The sequence below is a fragment of the Dermacentor silvarum genome, chromosome 7 (genome assembly GCF_013339745.2).
Source record: "Dermacentor silvarum isolate Dsil-2018 chromosome 7, BIME_Dsil_1.4, whole genome shotgun sequence".
NCBI classification, from domain to species: Eukaryota; Metazoa; Arthropoda; class Arachnida; order Ixodida; family Ixodidae; genus Dermacentor; species Dermacentor silvarum.
Genome location: NC_051160.1, coordinates 178,528,333 through 178,540,786, shown reverse-complemented (window position 1 = coordinate 178,540,786; position 12,454 = coordinate 178,528,333). Strand labels below are relative to the sequence as shown.

General features: G+C 46.6%; 1 protein-coding gene across 5 annotated transcripts in view; it reads left to right on the top strand.

The window, feature by feature from the left end:
• Nucleotides 1-12,454, top strand: part of LOC119458732 (tRNA:m(4)X modification enzyme TRM13 homolog) — a 306,204-nt gene that overhangs the window by 253,725 nt on the left and 40,025 nt on the right. For 4 of the 5 annotated variants that reach the window (XM_037720598.2, XM_037720596.2, XM_049671404.1 and 1 more), the window contains one exon: nucleotides 4,785-4,939. The exons of the other annotated variant lie outside the window; for it this stretch is intronic. In XM_037720598.2, the coding sequence (XP_037576526.1) occupies nucleotides 4,785-4,939 (155 nt within the window). The remainder of the gene's footprint in view (nucleotides 1-4,784; nucleotides 4,940-12,454) is intronic. 5 annotated transcript variants of the gene reach the window in all.

Below are 12,454 nucleotides of genomic sequence, written 5' to 3'. Positions count from 1 at the left end.
ATCGCGATGGACATGCGATCTGTTCAGTAGCGCACCCAGGATCTCTGCCAGGGGGGGGTTGACAGTTTGCTTTAGTTTGCCAATACCATCTAAACAGCACTAATTTCAATTTATTCATGGGAAATTGTCAAAAAAATTCACTTTTTGCACAAGTTTGCGAGTGTGCAGACGATTGCGCGTCTTACATCTGATTTGCAGTACTCAAAGGCGCAAGGAAAGAAATGGGGCTAAACAAAAAGGGGGGTTAAGTCGGCTGAAGGGGGGGGGGGGGTGTTACAACCCCCAAACCCCCCCCCCCCCCCCCCCCGCCAGTGCGCCACTGGATCTGTTGGTGGTCAGCTTACTGGCGAAAAAATGATCGGTATGTGCGCGCGGTAGTGCAAAACTTGTCGCAAACGATGGCGCGCGCCGCGGCCATGCTGCGAAGGAAGTCGCGTGGCCTCGATCACCGCGGCGAGAGCCAATCAGTCATGAGATGACGAGAATTGCAGCTTCCGCACTGCTTTTGTGCAAAATAGCAAAAGGATTTGCTCATCTATTACACTAATAAAATCGTGCTGACGTAGGATAATTCGGACATTTTTTTTTCGGTCCCATGAAATGCGAATTAACTAGGTTTTACTGTAATATGTGATATATAGTATTCGAACTATTCGCTTCGAACCTAAAATTCACTATTCGCCCATCCCTAGTATAAAGCATGTACTGCAGCAGCATTCCTCTTTCACGTTTCCCTAAGAACACTCGGCACCTCTAGCGCTGCTGCTGCAAAGCCTGCATGTGGCCTCCAATATGCATGGCGTGCCAGTGCATGTGAACGTTGAAAAATGCTTCATGCGGCAACTTTCTCGTGCTTCTTTCTGGGCACCATCTAGTAGCACTGCCAAGAACACATGGCATCCGAGACGAGAAGTGTGGCGTACCTGTGATCGCTGGTAATTGTTGCCTCACCATCCAAGCTGGCACGAGGTTCATTGAAGAGCGGCACAGTGCATTTGTGGCACAAATGTGTCAGGTCCTTGAGGAACCCTTGGGGCCTGGGTTCGATTCAGCTCAGCATCGCGGAAATTTAAGGGATCTTTTTTCATCATTCTTGAGTGGCACATTCCCAGTGGCACATACCTAATTAGCCAAGTTGGCGTCAAAGACGTTCATTGAAGCCCCCACAAATTGTGTCAAGTACCCCAAAAGTGGTAACGCAATAAAAAAAATCTGGCAACGTTGCACTCGGTCGTGCAAAGCTCAGGCACAGTGAAGCTTACTGGCTGCTACTGCTAGATATGAACTTGGTTGCTGCTAGGTCTTAACTTGGTTTAACTTAACTACGCATGTAGGGAAGGTATTCTCGAGTGATCGTTTTTGAAGGTACCTTCCCTTTCGTGACATTTTGCGTGACTAGCGCTGGACGAGTAACAGCACTCCTGGCATGCAGGCAGGCTAACCAAGTTTGGTACAGTGCCAAGAACGCTGTCGCTTTCCGACACCAAACGTGTTGGCAACATTTCGCGTGACTAGCGCTGGACGCGTTGGCGCCCACGAGCGACGGCGTTCCTGGCATGCCACAAACGCAGGCAGGCTAACCAAGGTTGGCACAGTGCCAAGAACGCTGCTGCTTGCCGACGCCGAACACGTTGGAGTCTAGCCGCTCGATATCAATCGGCCAGCTTCGCTGTGTCTTGAGCTTTGCGTGGCCTAGTGAAAGCTTCCGCCTTTTTTTTTTTTTTTTTTAGCAGCGACCGAGTGTAAGGGTAAGCATTTTTATTTTCTCCTGGCTCAGCGTGCTGCGGAGAGAAGAGAGGCAGGGATCGGGAAGGCAGGGAGCTGGCGAGGAGGAGACCGCGTGCTTCACCTCCTCCTCTGGGTTGCCATGGCTACCACGGCTACGCACCGCAAATTACTGCTGGCTTAAACAACTTTGCTGGTATAAAATAGTGGGCAGCACCAGGATTCAAATGTAGTACAGTTAAACCTGGATATAACGAAATTGACAAATTCCCGAAAAATTTCGTTAAAAAGAGGATTTCGTTATATGCAGGTTCGGCACGAAAATTGGAAAAAGAAACGCTTACCGTATGTACTATCGCACAAGATTAACCCCAATACACCAAAGTTGTGATAACAAAAAAGTCCCAGTTTCGCCCGAAAGGCGAAGGTCTTTGCAATTGCGACAGCAAATTAGCAGACAGCTATACGAAGTAAGGATAGTACAGTCAAACCTCATTAATACGTACCTGCTTAATGCGTAATTGTGGTTTAAACCTAGTCGCAAAGATTCCCCCACCCAGCCCCCAATGAACCCCATGTATTGGCTGACCGCTAAAGCCGTAGTCGCTCATTGCCCACCAAACAGTTAGTGCATACTATTTTTCTTGTTCTACACGCACAGGCACAAAATCGGCAAAATCTCATGTGCGCGGACGTTCGATTCTTGAGTTGCGATGCCCGGACGACAGTAGCCAGCGATAGTGAACTTACCACATGGCCACAATGACCTATTTTCTGCCGATTGCCGCGCACAAAGGCATGGCGTTCGAGATAAGTTCGCGGTAACGCGGAGAAGCTGCCGGTAGGGGTGCGAATTCGCTGTCGCCGTCGGAGTAGTAACCGCGCAGAAGCACATTTTATTGCGAAGCGCATTTGTGCCGTCGTCGTGGACGTTGCTTTGAGGTTCCGTGTAGAGTCCAAACGCGGCAACGTCGTCGCCGTGCGCCGTACGCTGTGTGTGCGAGTGAAAGCTTGCGGGGGTCAGACTCAATCTCGCGCGCGAGAAGGAGAAGGGGGGAGGGGGGCGGAAGCGCGCTTCCACACTAGGCACAGCGGGGGAGGCGAGAAAGGGAGGTTAGCGGCGGCCGCCGTATCTTGAAAGCAATCTGCGATGTGGAAAAAGTGTGCGCCCGCGCGGGCTTATCTTCAAAGGGAACTGCAGACAAGGTCAATATCTTGCGTTTCTTCGTCGAAGCCCTCATTCTTCGAATGTGACACCAGGTACTGGATGCGTGGACGTGTGTTGTTTCGGCGTCGGAAACGTAGAGTGAGCGACACGATGACGTCGTAGCGTCGTATAGTGTCACAGTGTCAAGTTAGTGAAGTGAATCGCAGAGACTTGCGCAGTAACCAGAGAGTGACGCAGCCAGCATGTTGAAAAAAAAAATATTTTTTTTTTCTTAGCCAACATCAACAGGGAAAGGAGAGTGCCAGCTTGGCTGGCTGGGTCAGCTGCAGCAAGCGGCGGGTTCAGGTTTGAATGAAGGGAAGGGGAAAGGTCACGCCCGCAGCGGCAAGATTTCCGGGTCGAGGGATGCAGGCCCGCCTCGTGCACGCGTGCACACGTGGTCTCGCTCTCGCGCCGTGAATTCGAGCTCGCCAAGCGCGATGCCGCCGCTTTGCATTCCGTCGCGGCGAAGGTGCTTCCGGTTGCTGCTCGCGCAAAAATGACAAAATTTGGGGCGAAATCTCTAGGTTGTCGGTGGGGAAAATTCGTTATATCGAGGGGGTCTCCTGCTGCCACTTCGTTACGTAGAGGTTTCAAATACATGTGCGTCTATGGAGTCACGGCAGAGAGTACAAAAACTTCGTTATATCCAGGAATTCGTTATATGAAGGTTCGTTATAAGCATATTTAACTGTACCTCCCGCATACGAGGCGGATGCTCTGCCATTTCACTATCGTTGCAGTAAAAAGGAGCCTGGTGGACCCATGTGGCCTACGTCCCAGTAGATGGGTGTCCTTCCCAGCGTCTGGAACTCCCGTGATTGCCGAGCACCATGCCAGGAGCGCGCTTATACCTAAGAATGCTTTAGCATTCTTTAGGTACTTGACACACTTACCGGGGGCTATCTGTCTATGTTTGTATTTAACCGTTTTCCTGCTTACCTGGGTCTCTGAGTAGTCTGTGGTGGATTGGTAACAAGGTTCAAAACCAACCATCGGATCAACTTGTGTCACTGAGTATGTGTCATTGTATCACGCTGACAAGGGGTAGACACTGCTGTGAAGAAACACTTTGACTTGCAGGGCATGTGCCACTCGTTCTGTGCTACTCTCCAATGAACTTCTGTGATGCCACTAGGAATGTGCCGCACCACAATGATGGAAATCGAACCCACATCAAACAGGTTCCTTAAGGACAGCAACCCGACGCAGGCTGCACCACAACTGCTCTTGATATTTGCCACTTTTCAATGAACGTTTTTCACGCCAACGTTGTGCCATGAATTCACTGGGTACGTATTACTCTTGAACGAACCTCTTGCCAACTTGGGTCACCGAGTGCTCGGCAAGCAAGGGAACGGTTCTCGGCGTTCGCAGGCAACCATGCTTCTAATCTCGGAGGCCATGCATGTACTTCTTGGCAGCGCCACTAGATAGTGCTGCGTGACGCATTTGTAAGCGTTCGCATGCACTGGCGGGCGAAGCCAAGTTCAGTTGTGATTTCAGACAGTGCATGTCATTGCTAGTAGAAGAATACTAACGAAAATGGTTAACAATGCCTAGAAATTGTGTCGAGATCGATTTGTATTATGGTAATGAAAGGGGCAATGTCTCCCCACTCTCATCATTCACCATGTACGCTTTCCCATCCAGCTCAACAACTGTGCAATAGATTTTTCATATGTTGAGCAGTCCTTTTCATTTCTTGTTTTCTGACCAGGGTGTGCTTGCTTCAAATTGGCATAAAGTGGTTGTAATGCGAAAAAAGAAACATGTATGCAGTGTCATTCTCATTGTGTCACATTGTTTAAAAAAACGACGACAAGGAGTGACAGTTGTGGGCCGTGCGCAGTGGTGTCCATGGCGTTCTCATGGCAACGTGCTGCCACCATCGTTGCCACTGGGACTCGTTTGTGGGGCGTCCTCTCCTGGAGGCATGGGGCCTTGGGTGCCAGGACTTCGACCTTATCTCCTCCATGGCCGGATGGGCCACCTGTGCTGCTAGGGGTCAGTACAACTCTCATCATCCTGTGTGCAAGCAAAACGACGGGGTCATAGGACAATGGTTACCTTTATATGAACATTGGGCATTCAAGCAAAGCCTGGTGCCAACATTTGGCACTTATCATGGCAACAGCTAGCAAGGTCAGTGCTGTACTTGCCTCGGTAAACTCTGACGTTGCTGAAGGCTGTTGTCCCCTCACAGTTGTTGCCCATTGTTGAAAAGTTGGTTTCACGCTGATGTCACTGTTGATCAATCTATTTTATTTGCTTGTGATACCCTCAGAGCATTATGAAGAGGAGGGGCTAAGGTTCTCAACGAGCACATAAAACTCAAAGGAAAAGGGATACACTAGCTTTCAAAGAAGCGTGGCAATCTATTCAAAGCAAGGGTAATATTGACTCATCGCACACACAAATAAAACAAATATGCCTCTTTCGGAATGGAGTTTAGCTCAGCCGTCGTTGCAGCCATAATGTCCTCTCTCGTCTGAAATAGCGCTCCTTTCAATGGCCTCTTGATTTTGGGAAATAGCCAGAAGTCGCAGGGGCCTTATCAGGAGAGTAAGGAGCCTGTTGAACTACAGGAGTCTGGTTTTTCGCCAAAAAAGTCTGAACCAAGTGCGAGGAATGTGCAGGAGCATTGTTGTGATGGATGCACCAATTTCCTGTTGACCACAACTCCGGTCTCTTGCACCGCACAGCATCACGTAGGCTACGGAGGACATCCCTGTAGTACTCTTTGGTGATTGTTTGACCCTGTTGTGCGTACTCGTGGTGTACCACACCGGGGAAGTCAAAGAAAGCAGTCATCACTTTGACGTTGCTGCGCACTTGGCGGGCCTTCTTTGGTCTTGGTGACGTGGAATGCTTCCACTGTGACAAACTGGGATTTGGTTTCCGGGTCATACCCGTACACCCAAGACTCGTCACCAGTGATTATGGTGTTCATTTAGTCGAGGTCACTGTTTGTGGAATCCAGCCTGTCCTGTGAGACTTCAACATGAAGTTGCTTTTGCTCCACTGTGAACAGCTTCGGCATGAATTTCAGTGCAACTCTCTTCATGGCCAAATCTTCGGTCATAATGGAATGTGCATAAAAAGGGCTGATGACCACCTCATCCGCAATTTCTCGGGTAGTCACACGAGGGTCCCGCATCACCACAGCGTTCACTTTGGCAATGACCGGGTCATTTCAGCATGTTGATGGCCGACCAGAGCGTGGCTCACTCTCCACCCATGTGCGGCCCTCTTTAAAGGGGGACGTGGATTCTAAAAACTTTTTCTTTAGTTTTGGTTCTATCTGAACTAAACTTCACTGCTTAGATAAATTTTTCACGCTGATTGCAAATCTATAATTAGTTTTTTGATAGCTACTCTAGTTCAGAAAGTATTAAAATCTCAAAATAAATTTTTTGAGTACTTCTTACGGGGCTTTTTGGCAATTTATCTTTGTCAAAGACAAAAAGTAAGAGCATGACTTTAATGCCAAGCACTTGCTCTAGGGGGTGATGCTATTTTTATTTGTTTGAAAGCATTATAAAGGTAAGAAAGGAGACCAACATTGACTGTGAATATATTTTTCTTATTTTCACTCATTGTTACTTTTGATAGTAATTGATAAAATAATGCTAGAGTAATAGAAATAGCATCACCCCTTAGATCATTTCATTACGAATATGCTGATACCAAACTTGTTATTGTCACTCCACAACATCATAGAAAAAAGCCCCGTAAGACTGAGTGCTGTGTGTAAAAACATCGAACTGAGAAAAATGCATTTGAAGTTTAGACAGCTGCAACTTTTTCTAGAATCCAGCTACAGCAATATTAATGACATCATTTTGTAGCTCTATTCTTCACGAGAATGACTATACTAAATATATGACTGTACCCTGCCAGAAAACTGGGAAAATCTTGTCATAAAGCCATGTACTGCCCCTAAACCAGCATGAGAAACTACATTTACCACTTCATGTGCCCGTTCCAGTGGCCTGCAAGCTAAATGAATGCAAAAATTGTATAATAAAATAGCCTTTCTATAGACAAATAAACTTACGCAATGTTCAAGTAAAATCACGCATTTATGGAATATTTATTGAATGACCAAAATTGATTATTGTCATTCAACAACACTTTGCTCTACAGCATGCCAGGGCTGTATATGCAGGGTTCTCCTTAATCTATGTGCTGCTCATAGCATAGTCACCGAAAGCCGTCTGAATCTTCCGAATGGTTTCCACTTGGCTGTCGCCCAGTTTCTGGCAAAATTTGAGGCAGTAGCGCTTCTCCAGTCGCTCTGTCATTTTCTTTGCAATAAAAAAGCCGACGAGAGTACTGCGCACTACCTCACTCAAACACTGCGTCCCAGCGACTGACGCTATCACCAGGCGAGAAAAATATTCGCACATGCGCACGAATGTTCGAGGTTGGCTGATGCAGCGCGCTTGTTTCATATCCATCAGGTGTTTGCAAAAAAAAATAAGGTCTAAGCGACCTCGTATTTAGGCGTGCAGGAACAGCAGGCTACAAACAGCAGGAATGGCTGCTGCACCGTCGTCATTGTACTGTTCCCCTCTCTCCTTGATCCTTGCGTCCCTTTTACGCGCTTGCACACAACAATATATAAGTACACACATATATACACATATACATGTACATATACATGTATAAGAAGGGACAAATCCGTGAAAGGTTTATTTTTCCCAACGTCTTGGTTAGGGTCCAGCCTTTATTATGAAAACCGTGATAACCTTCGGTACACAATCCCCGTGTAGTGTAGACTGCTTATAACGTAAGTCGCTAGAGTCGCGAATATCCCCACTATAAGCAGTGCCGCACTATAAGCAAAACAACGATTTTCAAGGCCTGCACATAAGCAAAACATGTAGACTCAGCAGCCGCGCATATCCGAGAATCGAAGCGTCCGACGGGGAGTTTTGTATCAGTTTAAATTTACAAACGTTGAAAGGTTAATGTCCAAGTACCCGCGGTCTTCGCATGAAGCAGGCAAAGTAATAATAATTAAAAAGAAAGAAAAGACGGCGACCTAAATTTCAGGCGCAGTAGTGTCTCGTCCGATTTATCGAACTGATCGGCGTATGCACGGTGTCAAAAACATGGCAACCACGAACCAAGCTGCCGTCATTTGAGTGTTGCCCGTGCCCTTAGTTTCGTTATCAAGGTAGTTTCTCCGCTTTCCATGTGCCGTACAGCCATTGGCTCGGCACCAAACCACAACTTTGGTCACCGACGAGGCGCGCTGCTTAGCCCTAGCCAGCAGGGGTGTTGGGCAGCATGCCATCGTGGGAAGCTCGCCCTTGATATGTTCGTACCCGTTGACGATTACATAGAGACTACGCATGCAATCACACACATGGGCTGAAGTGAGAGCAACGCGTACAAAGCAGAGTTTGGTTCCTCGGGCGCTCAGCTGTGGCAACTTTTGCGAATGCCTACCAAGTTTATATGTGCGCACACTGGTATGAATGGCAGAAGCTCACAAGTGCACATAAAGCCTAATAGCTCCAATCTGAATTTGCGGAACACTGCTTAAACTCACAGCATCGCACACGCGATATCTGAACTTCCTAACGCCCATCACGACAGGTGCACAGTTAACTGAAGCCACGTTCAGTACAAAGCGCACCGCTTATAAGCAGCCGAGCAAAAGGCTTCTTCGTTGACTAGGCAACCGCCGCACGCCCACATCGCACTGCCGCTGCTTTTTTTTTTCGTTCATTTGCTCTGTGTCTCATGTTCCTCCTCCGCATCGCCCTCGCTGCTCTCCTCGCCCATCGGTGGGCACACCTCGTTGAGAAGCGTGCTTGCTACCACACTTGTCGGCAGGATTTTCCCGTGGAAGCCACATTATAACCAGTATTTCATGTTACGTGACTGGGCTGTAAGCGTGTACTATGGGAGGGTAAACAGGGAGTCAGAAAAGGCCGTGTTGTAGCCACTATAAACGGTTATTGTGTTCAATCAGCATTTCTGTGCAAGCAAACTGCCACTGGAGCCTCCACATGCTTTGTTCAGTTCCTATGCAGTACTGTAGTGTGTGGAGAGTTGCACAACATTGTACAGTAATAAATAAGGGCACTTGCACAAGCAGTGTCTATAATGTAGGAAATAGACTGCTAGTCAAGCGTTGGTCGAAGATCAGTCTAAAATTGACTGTGCGCACTTGTATGAATGAAAACCCTACATGACGGGAAGTATTGCTTGTAATAATTTGTAAGTGCACTGTTTAAACGCTGATGGTTAAAAGCAACCCACGATGGGAGAAAATGAAGTTGCACTTGACATTAGTCGAACAGAATTATAAAAATAACACTCACTCATGAGCATCTACCATTGTGTGAGACATCATTAAAGAAGCCTAGACGTCGGATTGGAAGATGGGGTAATAAGAAGAAAGCTCCTGTGTCTTCACTGGTGCTGTCATTTAAACATTATATGTGGCCGACTCGACTAGAGTGGAAGTTTTGTGTCATCGTATTGAGGAGCACTGGAGGCTAGTTACAACGGTTGAAGTTTTATTTTTATGGACTCCCAAATTGCTAAAAAGTGGAAAGCCTGACCAGTAGTTTAAGCTAAGTCGTCATTTCAGATGCATGGTGTTGCTAGTGCTTACCTGCCAACTGTTCCGAGTTTTCTGTAAAATGTACGAATTTGGACCCGTCTTACGATTTTACGAATGTCAGCTCAATTTTTACGGAAAAGTGGTTATGTTCGCGACATTATTTTTTAAATTTCTAATAAAGTCACACCGTTGTTGGTGGGCGGGGGCGCCACTTACATAGGGGCATAGAGATGGGTGTGCGCCGTAACCTTTATTGTCTGCAGCGTAAGGACATTTTTCACTCTGTGACGTTGCCTTCGTCATCGGGTCGTTAGACGACCTGACGACGGCCGGACGTCACTGGCTGTCATTATTCTCAACATAGAGACCCACCTGTACGTAAGTGGCACCCCCAGAGGCGACGGCGATTTCGGGTCGATGCGGCAGGCACAGTTTCTGTATTGGAGGCTGTGGCTTGTCGTCGCGCCTGTCACCTTCGCTAGGCTTTTTTCGCAAGTGTGACCTGGTTTGTGGGCCTCGCTTTTTTGTTTTTTTATGCGATCTGCTGCTGCCTCGGGCGCAGTGTGACTCTGGCACTCCGGTGTTTCGTAGCCGAAGCAGCTGCGAAGTGTGATGGCGTGCTTGAAGCCTCGTCAGTACTAGACTCTCAGTACTTCCAAGTGTTCTTTATGTTTGAAGTCGTACCCCTCGGCAGCATTCCCCCCCCCCCCCCCCGCTCGCGAGTTTACGAATTTGAAAGTCGTGAGGTTGGCAGGTATGCTACTGGAAGCATTGCAACAGAAATGTGTAACAATTTGTAGAAAAATTTGCTATCAAATTGATAGATTTTTATGGCCTGTAATGTAAGTGTTAGATAAAGTAGAACTTAAAGTTGCTGTTTGGCCCTTTTAATAAAAAATGAGGCTTATTTGCAATACTTTCCACATGCATGTCTATGCCTTATGGTACAGTTGGTCTGGTCAACTGAAGAGCCTACTAATGAGAAACTGCTTTTAGCTATCTTGCGTGGAAGAATTGCAACAAGAATTGTTTAACAATTTGTAGAAAAATTTTCGATCAAATTGATTGATTTTTATGGCCTGGTAAAGAAAGAGTTAAACAAAGTAGAACTTAAAGTTGCTGTTTAACCCGTCTAATAAAAAATTGTCGCAGTTTCACCCGAAAGGCGAAGCATCAATTGCGATAGCAAATTAGTAGAGAGCTATACGGAGTAAGGATAGTAGTTTTATCAGCTGTATAAACTTGGACATGCAGCAGCACCAGCAACGCGCAGAACTGTTGTCGACGCCGTCGGCGTTTTGCCCTCATTCGCACTGAACGTGCGCGGCGTTTTTATATAAATACGCATTTGGTGCCGCAGCTAAACGTCGCCTCCCCTCTCTCTCTCCCTCCTGTCCCCCCACAGCCTTTTGCGTGATGGAAAAAGTCGCGTTTGCTCTCTATATATCGAAACGAGGAAAGAGCCGCTTAATTCTGCAGCCCTTCAGGGAGCACGGTGCAGAACGCGCGTTTGCTCTGTGAAAACGCCCTGTGAAAGTGCACGTCCCTCGCGCCCTTTCACTCGCACATACAGCGTCTGGAGCGCGGCGACGATTTCATCGCCGTTGACGTCATACGGAACCTCATGGTGACGACGACGGTGACGCCGCTGGCAGTTTGGAGTGTCCATATAATTGCTATCGCAATAAAAATTAGGCTTATTTGCAATACTGTACACATGCGTGTCTATGCCTTATGGAACAGTTGGTCTGATCAACTGAAGAGCCTACTAATGAGAAACTGCTTTTAGTTATCTTGTGCTTCATGATGATCACAGGAATGAAACAAGGGAATAGCACTTCATTAGATATATTCTGTTCACGGCAGGAAAAATACTACTGCACTGCACCTTGTCTTTAAAGGAAGCGAGCATGACAAGACTGCCAAATACGAAATTGTGAGAGAACAAATGCGTATGTAGGCTGCCAAAATGCAGTGATTTCTTATAGAATCACTCTGAATCAAGTCTGAAAATTATTGAGCAGAAGTTATCAGCCCCTGTGTGTTTATTCAAGAAACAGTGCCTCTGCGCAGGAACTGCTCCTCTTCATTCGAGATAGTTGACAATCATTCGAGATAGTTGTCACCTGCAAAGGTGTCATCTTTTCGAGCAAAACGAATCCTTGACAATATTGAATAGTGAATTCTCGAATACAATACGAATCAAACAAACATCAATGACTATGTGATTCGTATTCCAAATTCCTAATATTTGCAAACACCTATTTTTTTTCTTCAACAGTTCATAATATGCAACACGGGCAATAGTAAAAAATACACCACAACATGGTACTTACTCGCAATAAATATTTCATTCAATTCACACACACATGGAGGAACTGAAGTCTAAAATCTGGAACATGTGCCAGACAGATTATATGCTTCAATGATGTAATGAAAGAAGTGTACACTACCAGGACTGATATAAACAGTGAAATTCTTTCTTGTTAAGAATGAACGATTGTTCAATTATACATGTGCCCCCCTTAATGTTTATGTTGTTTCTGCTTTTTTCCCTTGCCATAATAGAAGCTTGGCCAATCAGTTCTGCAGAATCCCACGAGGTGGAGGATGAAAGGGAAAAATCCACCTTAATGTAGCACAAAGCTACACTTGAGGATAATAAAGATCGAGTTGCGCGATTGTTGTTTTTTTTTTGACAAGAGAAGACACTTTATTTCAGACAACCAACATACATAGTTGCCTAGGGGCCAGTCATGCATAAAATATAAACATAAGTTCGACAGGAAAGCACATCGTGATTTTTTACATACGCAAACACAAAAAATACCTTATACACAGGTCTCGCTCCGTGTGCTGTTCGACTGCCTTCACGGCATGGCGTTAACTTGTCCTGACAGCCAGAGAAGATCGACGTCCTAGTGCTAGTGCGTCGG